This window comes from Sinohyriopsis cumingii, chromosome 8, assembly GCF_028554795.1.
Source record: "Sinohyriopsis cumingii isolate HCF-2022 chromosome 8, ASM2855479v2, whole genome shotgun sequence".
NCBI classification, from domain to species: Eukaryota; Metazoa; Mollusca; class Bivalvia; order Unionida; family Unionidae; genus Sinohyriopsis; species Sinohyriopsis cumingii.
In genome coordinates this window covers 74,684,955-74,700,991 of record NC_142968.1, presented here as the reverse complement: position 1 = coordinate 74,700,991, position 16,037 = coordinate 74,684,955, and the positions used below count along the sequence as shown (strand labels likewise).

The following is a 16,037-nucleotide window of genomic DNA, read 5'->3' as shown; positions in this document are numbered from 1 at the left end:
AGCACTGACCCTAGCGAACCTCTAGGTGTCAAAAGACATTCTAGCAGGTTCAGAGGGATCCAAGCGAGCTGACCTTCTCAAGGAATTGTATGTCTAGGTCAGGTACTTAATAATAATTATACATATTACAAATTGGTTTTCAGTTTATATATTTTACATCATCACACCCACGAACAGGTATTGACAGGCCGTATGACATAAAAGCATAGCCTGTGATGGTCGTTGTTTACACGCCTTATACTTTAAATGAACCTAATATTGATGCTCTTCAACCGTTACGTACTGGAATCTTAAACTGCGTATCTCAAAGGGAAACATACTATTTTATGAACACTCGACAATGAAATAGACTAAAAGTATTATGCGCAGAGATAACAACGGAATGGACCGAAAATGTAAATGAAAACGGAGCCAAAAGAGAAGACATCGCCGCCTTGCGAGAAGGCTATCAAAATTTCCGATACTAGCAAAAACAATAACAGACGAGGGTATTTTATAGCGGTAATATTGTTTTGAGTGTATTAATAATATTTATAGAATTATCATAAAAGATCCAGGATCAGTTTGACTGTTTCAGAGTGATAAATACTCCGATGACGAGTTTTGATCACTTCGTGCTTCCATCTGGCAAACATTATCGCCCAAAATATGTTTATGAGCAGATGATACGGGTGGCATTAAAATAAACACATGACATAAATGTCGTCGATGAATTGCTGAATAATTCTTTAACAAACTCATCTCTCGTTCTTAATTTTGCCTAACAAAGATAAACTCATGGACCATAACACCGAGGGACTTTATTGAGTAAATACAGCATTTATGTATTGAAGTTGACACGGTGGCCTTTGAAACACCACTACAATCCCGATGATTATATTTCTATTCATATGGTAGCATGTTTTCTTTATAGATTCCTTAAAAATGGCGAATGAAGGTCGCATTTGAAGCGATTTGGCCATCGAACGCAATAAATGACCCGAGTTACGAAAATTGTCGGCTGCCGGTGGATCCCATTGATGTAACTGGATTTGACGAGATCGAATCATTTTGAACTTGTCAAAAATATTTATGCAGTTATTCCTGCTTGGGTGGGGAGCCATTTTAATAAATCAGACCCGGATATATATCCATGAGACTGATAAAAAAATAAACATGGTTGGGGTCCTGTAGTATTATTGTGGTTAATGCTTGATAAGGGGTGACGGTGAGTGAAGCAATAATAAATGAGGATCTGGGTACCTAAATTAGAAAGCAACGATGAGGAAGATATATCGATTGTGAAAGATATGGGGTGAAAAATCATTGACAAATTTACGTAAGTAGCCTCATCCGATAACAAGGGCCGTTGCACAAGGTTAATCATGGGCGAAGTAGAACCTGATTTTATAATTGCTGATGCTACGCGAAGAGGTGTGCTTCCCATCAAGGTTAATGCTTACCTACTGATGGAACTAAGATAGGTACTATTATCAGTTACTGTGATGGTGATTCGCCGCAGTTTACTCACCTTATGATCCTATTTCGCGACATAAAACAGTTTAGATGAATGGCCCTGGTGGTTCTTGTAAAACAAGTCGTTCGTTTATGGGGGATTCCAGTGACCCCCACCGACATGATAGTTTAACGGGTGCACACACTTGCTAGATAAAAGAGGGGGTTAACGCCAATACTTATCAATGCTTCTTTCCATGGAGTGATGATAAATGAGCTCGGGATCGGATGGGAGAAAAATATATTCCAAAATTATTTGGGAAGAAATATACACTGTGTCCAATGAAACATTAACGAAATTCATAGAAAGGTAATTATCATGTGCGTGGATCAATGACTACCTCCTCCATTTACAGGAGAACCACCAAAATAAATGGCTACAAATATGTCGATTATTACAAGGAAATGGTAGGGAACCACAAGACCGTGGACGAATCATTACAATCTCTAAAGGTAATGACGAGACATAAACCCGACTTGATTCGAAGTGCGATATTGCGCAGTGTAATTCCAGAATCGTCCTTTGCTGATTTCTGGAACTTGTGGCTCTCTAATGATCTGATAGTTACATCGATGAAAAAGTTTACTATTCATTTCAAACTGAAATAAATTAGCACCATGAGGAGAAATTTCCCAAGTTACACGTTCCATTGTGTTATCGTCTAGTGGATACTCCTCTTCAGGATATTCTGGTTGATATTCCCTTGCAGCGACAAAGCGAAAACTTGTTCTTAATGATATTGTTCATGTTTCCATTGAGGCAGGTACAGCCATCATGATTGACTCTAAAATATGCAATAACGACTCATTCATCACAGGGTCTAACAATCTCAAATAAGAATATATGAATTATCAATGATCGTGTAAAATGGTCAAACATTTACCAGAATCTCTCAGCTAAACAGGATGGTTTAGACCGGAAAATAATCAACCTCAGGATGTACCATGCGTACCAATTCACGGAACTTTAGTTCCCGGTACGGAATGGATAAAGTTGGCTCAATATCAGCTAGATGACAAAAAAAAAAAAAAAAAAAAAAAAAAAAAAAAAAAAAAAAAAAAAAAAAAAAACGCGAGTTTGATCCTGATCCTGAATTCATCATGGATTTAAAACAATGACAAAATAATCACTACGCGCCTTGTAACAATAATGTTATGGCACTATTTTCAAAATGATCCAAGACCATTTACCGTGGGCAGACTCGAAAATAGTTTGGGGCATACACGCGAAATTGTCTCTCTGACATGTTTTGAATGAAAACAATGTAGTGACGCCGCTAAATTATCGTCAGGTCCATGTCGGTCGTAATAACGTTTGTTGTTTTTCTCCAGCAATTATCTGTAATTGTTCACGACGTAGGGGCCTCCGAATCTAGAGTGTAATTTGCAGGCCTACCCGTAGATCTTTTCACGCTGAAATTTTTATGTCATGTTACACTCCATATAGGATTATTGCTCTTCGTGTTCACCAGGTTCATATAAATACCTGACTTTTCCGTTGATACACAGCCATGGTCTTGCTGGCTAATAGCGTCTCTAAGCCTATGCGTTTCTTTGCGATTGCATCGATGTGTTTCGTTGCAATTCCACGCGTGATTTGGTTGTTTAACGCAGCTATTACGCTTGATAGTCTTGCAAAACCATTTACGAGACCGAGTGTCCCTTATCAGTAAATAATTGCAATGCCAGTAGCCGGTAAAAGAAAGTAACATTTTCTTTGGTCAGAATGTTACCACGTGATCAAAATGACTTGCGTTTATTTCTGTATGAACTGTAAGGATAACTACTTTTCTAAGAATACCCACTTCTGCAAATAGAATCACGTGTACAGCATACAATAAACACTGCCAGTGAAGGCAGACGCGAAGTAAGCATTAAAGGAAAAGAAAATTCTATGAATTAAAAAAAATAATTGAACAAATTTGGCTTCCATTGGTTGAAGGACTCGTATTATGACGACCTTATTACGATCAAGCAGGACAATCCCAGGTGATATAAATAGCTTCGTAACAGAAAACCCCAAACATATATTACTTCGCTCAATTAAGATTTCTGTTTTTTTATGATGCAAACAAAATATCATAATGAATTATATAAATTTCGGGCTTTATTTGCTGTGTGAGTCGGCAACTGACAGTTTATACAACGATAAACTCAGAAATAGCAACGGTAAACTCTTAATTCTTGGGTGTACTGATTTCTAAACAATATCTCAGCACGATTTCGATTAAATTTCTTAACGATTGCCTGATCACTATGTATGTCGGCGTGTCCGCGTCTGATTTTAACATTATGTCTCTGAACAGCAATGTTATGGCACCAATACATTCTTTGCCAGGATCAACCTGTAGCTATCGCGACCATTATAAATAACCACGTTGATAAATTTGTTTAAACACGGCTGCGATATGAGTTGCTGTTTTAGTTGATAATTGTTCCGTTTCATCGTATCTGCTTCAAACGCCAACGACCATCAGCGCATATTTCTTTGTGCGTGTTCATATATTGACGTGGGGCTAAAACAAGATACCTGATTAATGAACTTCGTTGGGAGTGCTAACATCAAACCGTCCATATAAGGTCGTTTTAGGTGGTGGCAGATAAATTTGCCATATTGTCTGTCGGGATAATCGGCGGAAATATTATCATCATCAGCAAATTTGCTAATCGCCGTTGTGCCTTTCCATTATCTTCTTTGACTACAATAAATCGATTTCATTATTATAATTATCGAACAATTAATAGAAAGACCCAACCTATAGTTCACCACTCATCGCCGATATTATCAAACAGCTGGCCAGTGAATCCTTATATTTTTATTCTTTATTGACTTCAGTATGTGAACAAGATTGACATCAGCGATAGGTTGTTGTTGCACATCTTTCTGTTGTAAGCGTTGTCGTGAGCATGGCATGACATGATCAATATCATTCACAGGAAATTCGCCAGCTTATGGTCAGTTTTCTTTGTCACCTTTGATAACAAGTCGGGTTCAAAGACCAGAATAATATCATGGAAGAGGTTTGTCACCAGGATTCTTAGCCCATGAAGTTCCTTGTAATTTCCTGAGTGTCGCGGCGATATCGCAACTATTGGATGGCATCTAGCAGATAGACGCTCTTTGAGAATCGTGAATTGCCGACGACACAGAATTATATTTTATTTAGCGCATTTTACGCCGTACCTGTAAGTGCCGATCGACGATTCCTTGAAGTTGATTTTCTTAATACAATAGTATCAATGACCATCTTGCCTCGACAACAATGTGCACTTATGATTATACATACTAATATAGTCGTACAACATGAAATTGATTGATGTTTCAGCAACACAAGAGCAAGAATCAATCAAACATCATTCAGAATTACACAATTCTATCATCGGCAGTATCATCGGTCCGTCTGGGTCTGGTAAATCTCAGTTGCTACTCAACCAGATAATAAAATGGCTCAAATGGGTCAAATTGTATTTAATAGCGCCATCCACAGAAGACCAGCGATGTTATAATGTCTTCAAGGAATTCAAAGAAAATGCAATGGATTCCTTATCACCCGATGTAGATTTTGTTGAAAATATCATTGACATCAATAATGCACTCTTGGTCGATGGTCTTGATGGTAGTGTCAATAATCTTGTGGTCCACGATGATGTCATACGTAAGTAAAAAAAATAAAAAAAAAAAAAAAATAAAAAAAAAAAAAAAAATAAAAACAGAAACAAATCCAACTAGAATATTTTCAAGCGGCTGAAATAAAAAGACGGATGTCATTTACGTTAAAAAGCGACACGCTCAAATCCCGAAAGTGATCAGAGATAACTGTAATTTTTTGGTCATCTTTAACGGCGTCAATATACATACGCTTCTAAATATTCACTTGATTTGGTATTCTGGGTATATGGACATGAATAAGTTCAAAAACACTTTTGAACATGTTCAGAAAAGCCCACATGGATTCATTACAATTAATTTCCACGATTTACGAACACGATATCGCATTGGTCTCGATAAAATCTTTGGATGAGCAACCTGTCAGCACATCAACGATAAGTCATTTATTTTATAACACACCCTGCTACACCCGCGGATGCCCCCTACGAGGAGGACTGTCAAACATTGTTTGCTGCAGAAGTTGCAGCAGTTGCAAAACGGTTCGTTAGTGGCTATCAGAACCTCAGCCCTGATGGTTTTGAAAAAGGCTGATGAGAAAATCTATAGAGCGTCTCGTAGGCGATGCAAAAATGACATGGTCCGCGACTACCCGGAACGACTGGCAAATGGCCCTTGCATTGACCAATTTAAATTAACTCATAATTGTAATATCAGCCAAAATTATCCTATTTACCTTTACGCAGGATGAATTCAGAGCCAAGGGCTTGAACGAGATGATCCCACGAATGTGGTAAAGCGGAAGCGCACTCTTGTTGAATTTATTCATCACATAGAAAATACGCTTACTATTGTACATACCTCCTCTTGATATTTACGGACGTGGGGTCCCGCCAACCGATTTAGCACCTATGTGGATATGATCAAGTATTATACCAAAGTGGATTTAATGAGTGTTCAAGCTTGGTTGTTATTGACGTCGACCCAGGTGAACCTTTGATTTTTTTATAATCAAACTTGTAAGTTGCAATCAGATAACATTGACACTCAAGTTGTTTTGTAGCTATGAGACAACGTCGCGAAAAACCTGGTTGAAAATCAGTGAGATCGGGGTAATCATAGACTCTGGTGTGCCCCTTGCATTGATCATAGACTACGTCAATACTGCCAATACAGAGATGAAACAATACGTCATCGTCAAGATCACATAGGTACCACCACCACGCGCTGTAACTTCAAACATCTAAAAGAAAGAACCTAACTCAGTAACTGTAGCAAATGTCCGACTTGGTTCAGTTCTCTTGGTTTAGATATGCCTGAAAACAGCATCTTCACATTGCACATGTCCGTATCATATTTTTTTTTAATCATAAGCAGAAATAATGAATGGTGGGGTAAAATGGTGATACTAATGATGATCAACATAATCGTAATTTGCTAACACCAATGTTACATATTAGCAAAACAGCAGTTATGTTGGTGGTATTTCAATTTATTCTATTCTTATTCGTGAGTCGAGTTGGGTATCTATGCAACCACCAGACGTCTTATTTTACCTTGTAACGGTTCAACATCTTTTTATTTTAAATTAAAAACGCTGAAACTATTATTTAAATTACTGAGACACCCCAAATTCCTTCATATAAATGAGGCATCTTATTTTTACTTTTCAATAAACATACTGATGATGATGATATTGACGACGATGATGATGACGACAATTATTATTATTATTATTATTATTATTATTATTATTATTATTATTTCAGCTCTGTCAAACGGGCACGGGCATACCAATTGGAAAAAGAGCTAATGTGGTTGCATGTAGCAAGTGTTGCGATAGCGATTTTTGCAACGTTGGATTGTGTGGGGGAGGTAAATGTGATTGTCGCGATGATATATATCAATGAAGATCAATTGGATGAAGCTATGACGATATAATGAAGTGCTTATAAAACGAGGATGAAGAGAAAAAAAATGAAGATGATGATTAGAACAAAAATAACAACTTCTCAAGGGAATTTCCTTTAAAGAATTCACATAAATTCGTAAATAGTACTCTTTACATTCAATATGCTAATAATTTGATTTATTTTCTTACTTATAGCAAAACCTTTGGATAATCCTAAATTTCGCGTGTCCGCCTTATATATTATCCAATAATTCAAACTGTAAAAATATTCGTAAATATATTTGGGTATATAATATGATTGTGTATAAATATATGCAAGCGTGTATACATACATACATACATACATACATACATACATGCACACAAACTATCCTTAAGAATAATCTTGACACTATATTAAACTTTACGTGCACGATTTCTTCAAGGCAAAGTGAACAACTGTTTTCGGTGTAGTTCATCTTCAGACTAATACTTTTTTAATGATCCAGTTTCAGAAAATGCAGCAAATGTCGTAATCAAAACATTTAGAACAGGTGTTCTATAGTACATGCAATTTCAAAACATTGCCAGTGTTTTCCTTCCGTAAAGTCTTATTTTAAATTCTGGATGCAGCTGGATATGGTTGGGAGGCTGTACCTTACTGTTCCCATCTCTACTGCCAAGATGGGAAATCTATACCAAAAATAGAATTAATGGGACGTGACGGCTCCGGTGGCCTAGTGGTTAAAGCGCCCGCCTCGAAAGCGTGAGGTCGTGGGTTCGAACCCCGGCCAGTCATGCCAAAGATTTACAAAAATGGTACTAACAGCTGCATCGCTAAGCGCTCAGCATTAAGAGTTAGTGTTAGGACTGGTCGGCCTGGTGTGGATAATGTAACTGGGTGGGACATGATGCTACATGTCTGCAGCATGATGCCCCAGTGCCAGACATCACTATAAACTGCCACACTGCAGTAGCGATATGACTGAAAAAGTGTTAAAGCTACGTTAAAAATCATAATCACACACTAATCACACACACACACACACACACACACACACACACACACACATATGAATGGGGTGTTTGGGAGAGTTTCTTAATTGATATATGGTAGGAGAATTCAGTTGGCAGTTTTGGGCCCCTCTACGATTCAGGAAGCTTTTAATACATAATGACAGAGAGACGCTTTGTCTGTGAAATCCTTGTGTCAGTACCGTGTGAACTACAGGAAACCTACAAATACGACTATGGAAAGTATAGTTTTCACCATAAGCGTCTCGTCAGCTTGAAACTTATCTCGTCCAATTTTGGATTCATTTTATGTGACGTTCCACTATTCAATCTTACTACATGATTATCTCCGCCCCCTCAATGAAGCAGTTCCAGTTTTCGTACTAATTTTGGCTGACCACTTGAAATCAACCAGCATGTATATTAGTCCTAGCTAAAACCAGTTAGACATCCCATAATGCCGAAACCATACAAGTAGTCTCAAAAACCACGAATCAGCAATCACATAATGCCTTAACCTTACAAGTAGTTCTCTGCCTCATCCAATTAGCAATCAAATAATGCATCAACTTTGCAAGTGTCTCAGTCACAACTAATCAGCAATCCCATAATGCATAAACTTTATAAGGAGTCTCAGCCTAAACCAATCAGTAATCCCATAATGCCTAATCCTAAAAAGTAGTCTCAAAAACCACCAATCAGCAATCCCATAATGCCTAAATCTTACAAGTGGTCTCAGTCACAACCAATCAGCAATCCCATAATGGTACTAAATATAACAAATTTATAAGATTATATGTACTTTACGTTCCTGGAGGATGAAACGGCCAGTGTGGGGTTGCGATAACATCGTAAAATCTATTGTGAAGTGCGGCCATTGTAATCTTAAATTCATGTATTAGCAATAAATGACTTGTAGACAACAGTTTTGGACTAATCTTGCTGACCATAAAGTGTTGATTCTTATGATGTGTGTGCAATTAGTCAGTTTTAATCTTGGGTTTAAAAAAGGTCACTAATCAATCACGGTATACCCTAAACCTTAGGCAATCAATTATGGAACGGCACACACACACGCACAGAGAGAGAGAGAGAGAGAGAGAGAGAGAGAGAGAGAGAGAAGCTATATTTTACTAGCAGTTTCAAAACATCTTGAAAAAGACAGCATGGGGTTGTTGGACCAACGATGCAAGTACTATCTGCAGGGAAAGTCCTTGTTCTAAGGACTGGGGGAACTTTAGGCGGTTTAGGTATCTGTGCTATCTGACTTACTTTATTTTTGGTGTAAACAGATAATTTTCTTTATGTCGAAATGAGTAGAGCGACAATTTCATAAAATTAGTCAGTTCCTTGCCATTTCGCTTTTTGCAAGTCCCAAAAGGTGAAATAATTTGAAATTTAAACCTATTTAATTTTCTTTGAAAACATCCCTCAGCGTTCCAAAGAAACAATGAATATACATGAATTCTCCAAGTAAATGAAGCATATTCTCTTTTCTAATTGCACAGAAATCTCGCATCGAATGACCAAAAGAATTTACATTTATATAAGAATTGTGTTTGGTCAAGAATACTGACAAACGCATGCATTGGTTATTTTGTTCGTTGATACTCAGAGAAGAGTAACATGTGAGCATAATGGCCAACGTTTATAATGAAACCATACCACTCATCAAAATACCGCCCATCAACAACTTTCATGATTCTAGGTAGAACATACGCGATAAAACCTCGGAAGGGTGTGGTACTAACGGAGCTGTATATTATTGTCCACTCTAATGATTTCTTGCATATACAATTAAAATATAAAATTTAACAGAAGTCAGTGACGTATGAAATATAGGTCGCAGTGACCTACGTTTGTAATGAGTGTGTAGTATTCATTAAATAATGCATCATTTCACCTCGTTTAATGAACTCTAAAAGTGTGTATATAAAATGTAAAACGGGGGAGGGGGGAACAATAAGATAAATACGTGGTCTTGGGCTAAAAGTAAAATAAACACAACCCGGTCAGTAAAATGTGAAATGCTCGTATAGGTTTTGCGCAACTAAGGACATTTACACATAAATTATGTATATTAATAACTTAAGCATCGACTGTGCTTTAGAAAAAAAATAGAATAAAAAAACAAATTTGAATCTAATTTAGTGAAGTGTGAAATATAGGTCACAAGGACTTACTTTGTGACAAAGGTGTAGTACTGATTTAAAAGCAAGATCAACTGAGTTTTATGTTGCAAGGAATAAAGGTAATCTATTTACTACACAGCTAAGTTATCATAAGATAAATGCGAAATAAATAAAAAGGTTACACGTAGGTCACAGTGATAACCTTTAGCTGTTATGATGTTATACCAAGAGATGTGTACTGGCATGTAGTCTGATTTATGTAGAATGAACAGATGTTGAGAAATCAACACAAAACCCATATTTTAATTGAAGTCATTGAAGCATTAAAAATGGACCACAGTCAACTACTTTAGTAACAAGGGTGATGTGCTCATCAAGATGCATCCATTCACTAATTATCCTGTATCCAGCTATAACAGCATCTATACATATGCAACAAAATACTGAACTTAACCTCTGAATGACGAACGTACTAACTAATGTACACGTATGTGGGAAGTCCCTCCCATTTTCCGCCTGGAGTTGTTTTCATGAAACTCACGCTAAACTTCCTTACAACTTCGGGAAAAAAATATTTATACAAATCACTTCAAGTGTCTTAGACCTTGTACTGAATTTAAGACGAATCACGCGGAAAATCACTATAAGACAGTGTGAAATTCAAATATGATTAAATTAGAGAACTAAAAACAGTATGAAAAGAATTAAATCGCTCAAACGCACTTATTCTGACAAGAACACATTATATTATCTGTTTTTAAATAACCTACACAGTTATGATAATTTGTAATATACATATATATATATATATATATATATATATATATATATATATATATATATGTGTGTGTGTGTGTGTGTGTGTATATATATATATATATATATATATATATATATATATATATATATATAATGCATACGGTGTGTTTAATTTGTCCATGATAATATATATCAAGCGTCTACTTAATTAGTGGCATTTATTTTGTAAACGACATGATAGACATCTAATATTTGTATATTATTGTAGGTTATGTATGAAGACAGTTAAAAGTAATAATCAGGTTTGTTTCAGTTTGAATTCTAGATATAGAATTGTTTTTGACATTAGAAGGTTCAAGAAAAAAAAAATTGTATTTACAGCTTGTAGTTATTTTCCATTAAGAAGGCGGAGTAATTTCAGAAAATGGTAATTGTGATATAGGTCAAGTGGAATGGTATATAAAGTTGTTTGCTACGGAAATTACTCATTCCGTATTTTAACATCCCTCTTAATGGAATCAATTTAAAATGTGTTCATTTGAGATTTTTTAAATTTATTTAAATCCTTCTTTGGAATTACAAAATGCTCATTGATTCAAGACTAAATCACTATTTTGGGATTATTGTGAATTCAGTCAAGGGCATTTTTGGTTATTTCAAATGCCCTTTACTCTTTACTTCGTCATATAGAAATAACTGTCCTATTGTGAGAGAGTCTCTGTTCAGTGAGTTCTCCCAAGTACTCATCTAATTTCTCTTCTTTCCTCCTTCCTTTATCTTCCTCCTTCTATACTTTGTGCCTCTTGTGTACACACTGGAAGTCTCTACGGCTTCCTTCTTATTATCTCGGTGTCATCACTTCGTACACCCTGGAATATCTCAGCACCGACTCTCACGGCACCCTGGGAGCTTCCTGAAGAAATATAAGGGACGTACATCTTTATCTCCCTACTCTACTCTTTGAAATTATCCACTCTCTCACGGACCTTCCATCAGACTAATGGGCCCTATGTACATATAAATTTCCACTTATCGGATTCATGCCTTGCGCTCTACGCACGAATAGCATTACTCGATGAATTTTTGTAACATACACTGTATCTACCCATCGTTATTATGTAATCATTCCTATTGCAGAATTATATATGTAAATACATATGCACATAAATGCAACTCTGTCTAATGTCGCATAGTGCTCAATCTACATTCTGATATATGTTCAGTACCTGTCGTAATTCAGTTATTTAATAAATTCAACAAAATGATGCGATTAAATAGTCTAATAAATGCAACTATACGTGAGGATTCAATATTCTAATATACAAAAAGACGACTTGGTTATGTGGTATATATTATTAGCAATCAAACGATTATGCTTTCTTGTCAAGGTGCTCCAAGAGGGCTACGATGTTTGAGCTGTCACAAATTCACTATGCACGCTGGCCATTGCGAAAATATTGAACAGTGTAGTGAAGATGCTGTAGGTATATAAGCCTCATTCCCATATATATATATATATATATATATATATATATATATATATATATATATATATATATATATATATATATATATATATATATATATATATATCACAATATCTACCTGCATGCAATGCAATATTACCTAAATACAATACAATATTACCTACATACAAAACAGTATTACCTTCATACAAAACAACTTTACCTACCTACACACACACGCGCACTCACATACATACATACATACATACATACATACATACATACATACATACATACGAATATTTGGTGTTGTTCTAAAATAATAAATACTATGAATAATGTTATGCTTCAGTGTTCAATTGACCGCTCCGGTGGCCCAGTGGTTAGAGCGTCCGCCTCGGAAGCGGGAGGTCGTGGATTCGAACCCCGGCCGAGTAATACCAAATACTTACAAAAACGGTACTAACAGCTGCCTCTCTAGGCGCTCAAAATTAAGAGGTTAGTGTTACGACTGGTCAGCCTGGTGTCATGATAGTGTGACTGTGGGACCTCATGCTACATACATGTCTGCGTCATGATGCCCCAGTGCTAGAACGCTGCCACACTGTAGCGATATGACTAAAAATTGTTAAAGCTACGTTAAAAACCTTAATCACACACACACACACACACACTCAGGGTTTGATTAAAATGACATACCACTAAATCTTTGTATCCCTGTTAAATCAGCTTTCTATATGTTACATATGTATTTTCTGTCATGAATGATACTTTTTCAAATTCAAATTTAATTGTTTTAGAGTGTACATTTTTGGGGGATAAGACATGAGAATAATAACATAGAAATTACGACATTTAAGAGGACCGTTTTCTATCCTATTATATTATTCTTTAACTATTGTCACACTATACCATGCTTTTCCCACAGATGTGTTACGCTCACAAAATCCTGGATCCAGCTGATCTTGAGCCACGGTATGAAACTGGCTGTCTTGGAAAACTTGTAAGTAAAAATGTATACAATCGTTATGTAGCTCAATATATATATATATATATATATATATATATATATATATATATATATATATATATATATATATATATATATATATATATATATATATATATATATACGCATGTATGTATGTATGTGTGTATGTATGTATGTATGTATGTATGTATGTATGTATGTATGTATGTATGTATGTATGTATGCATGTATGTGTCACAACCCCGCTACTGTATCATAAATAATACTGATCCACTACGGTATCATAAACAATACTGCAGAAGGTGTAATTAAAATTTAATGACTCACGAGCCCTCAGTCAGCAGTTCCGACTCTCTAAATACATATAACAACTCAAGGCTGAATAAATAACAATTTTATCAAATATACGAATGCAAGAAGTTCACGGACAAAAATCTTCAGCTCAATATAGTATATTCCAATAATAGCCGGGTTGACCAAATGTCATTTACTCTTTACTTCGTCATATAGATATAACTGTCATATTGTGAGAGAGTCTCTGTTCAGTGAGTTTTCCCAAGTACTCATCTAATTTCTCTTCTTTCCTCCTTCCTTTATCTTCCTCCTTCTATACTTTGTGCCTCTTGTGTACACACTGGAAGTCTCCATGGCTTCCTTCTTATTCTCTCGGTGTCGTCACTACGTACACCCTGGAATATCTCAGCACCGACTCTCACAGCACCCTGGGAGCTTCCTGAAGAAATATAAGGGACGTACACCTTTATCTCCCTACTCTACTCTTTGAAATTATCCACTCTCTCACGGTCCTTCCATCAGACTAATGGGCGAACAATTTTACCAGGCCCTATGTACATATAAATTTCCACTTATCGGATTCATGCCTTGCGCTCTACGCACGAATAGCATTACTCGATGAATTTTGGTAACATACACTGTATCTACCCATCGTTATTATGTAATCATTCCTATTGCAGAATTATATATATAAATACATATGCACATAAATGCAACTCTGTCTAATGTCGCATAGTGCTCAATCTACATTCTGATATATGTTCAGTACCTGCCATAATTCAATTATTTAATAAATTCAACAATATAATGCGATTAAATAGTCTAATAAATGCAACTATACGTGAGGATTCAATATTCTAATATATTCAACTATCTATTCAAATCAAGCACAAAGACTCTGCCAAAATACCGTCTTACTGTTGAAAAGCATGTTTACCCAGTTCAATTCCCTTCTTTTTACGAGTTAAGTCTCGGAGTGGATTTTAGCTAAAATTCCCTCCTCAGCATAAGCTTCCTGCTCTACTAGACAATAGGTATCTCTCCCCCGAGAATTAGCAGCTCACTGACGGGTCTTTGCGCGGTTACGACTAAGAATGAAGCATTTTCCCGCCTAAAGTATTAGCCCCTCCCAGCGGAAAATCTAGCTTCTCTCATCCCTAATTAGTCGACACGCCTACCGTTAGTAGTGTATGAGTTCTGTTTAGGGACAATGGGACTTACCATTAAAAACAGGGTCTCGGCACTATATGGACAATGGGAATATCACATGGGGAATACAGGTCGAGGACTCTAGGGACAATGGGAATTTAACATGGGTAGGCCTGTCTATGGAAAATGGGAATTTAACATCGGTGGTCCTGTCTAGGGACAATGGGAATTTAACATGGGTAGGCCTATCTAGGGACAATGGGAATTTAACATTGGTGGTCCTGTCTAGGGACAATGGGAATTTAACATGGTGGGTCTGTCAAGGGACAATAGGAAAAATGCATTACAGCATTACAGAGAGAACACAGACAAGAGACAGGAGACAAATACTGATACAACATTTAAAAAAAAATTGGAGGCATGAAAGTCATTACTTTTCGAGGCCAATGAGGGGCCCTGAAAAGGGCCTTTGGGTTTATGTTAACATTATTCCGTTAACGTAGAAGGTGTCGTATAGGTCTTCTTCTTTTCCTCAAACTCTGTCTGACTTCTGGTCCGTAAATCAGAACCCTCTTTAAACAGCCTTTTCTCTCCACATACATTCTTCTTTTCCAAACGCTTGCATCCGTCATCCTGACAATAGTCCACGATGATCTGACATACATGCGTAAGTCCGTACGGAACAGCATTGAAGATACGAGAGTAGCAGAGGATTCTACGTCGGTCCACATGTTGTGACGAGAACAAGTGAAGGAATGCAGCGAGCACCGGTTCTTTATAGGGGAAGGGAGGATCGAAACGGATTGAGTTTGTTGAACAATCCAAACACGCGTTACAAAATTCAGTGACCACACGGATTCAGTCGTCCAATCCGAAGAGAGCAGCCTCTGACGTCACATTCCCTATATAGGGGCGCTAGGGTCTAAGCGCAGTCAATCCATGCGATACCGTTTTCAAACATGACGGAAACTAAGAAGACGATGAATTGGTGTGCACCGGTTGTGGAGACGAAAAGCGATGGAATAACAGGGACTACCCAAGTCAACTCAGACCTACATCCCATTTTGATTGGAATTTTGTCGATTTTCTTTCGCAAGAATTTGTTCCAGAACCAGTACCTTCGCCACCTTCTCCTTCGTTACCACACGAGGATAATTTTAAGCAGAGACAGAAAGAAGAACTGGAGAAATTTTTACAGCAACAAAAGAAAGCAGAACAAGCTTTTCTCCTTCAGCAACAA

At 36.7% G+C, this 16,037-nt stretch overlaps 1 protein-coding gene across 1 annotated transcript in view; it reads left to right on the top strand.

Annotated features, from left to right (window-relative positions):
• The window catches only part of LOC149793822 (uncharacterized), a 90,942-nt gene that overhangs the window by 11,451 nt on the left and 63,454 nt on the right, over positions 1–16,037 (top strand). Inside the window, exons 5-7 of the mRNA XM_089966471.1 lie at positions 6,871–6,976; positions 12,286–12,377; positions 13,292–13,366. Of these exons, the coding sequence (XP_089822597.1) occupies positions 6,871–6,976; positions 12,286–12,377; positions 13,292–13,366 (273 nt within the window). The remainder of the gene's footprint in view (positions 1–6,870; positions 6,977–12,285; positions 12,378–13,291; positions 13,367–16,037) is intronic.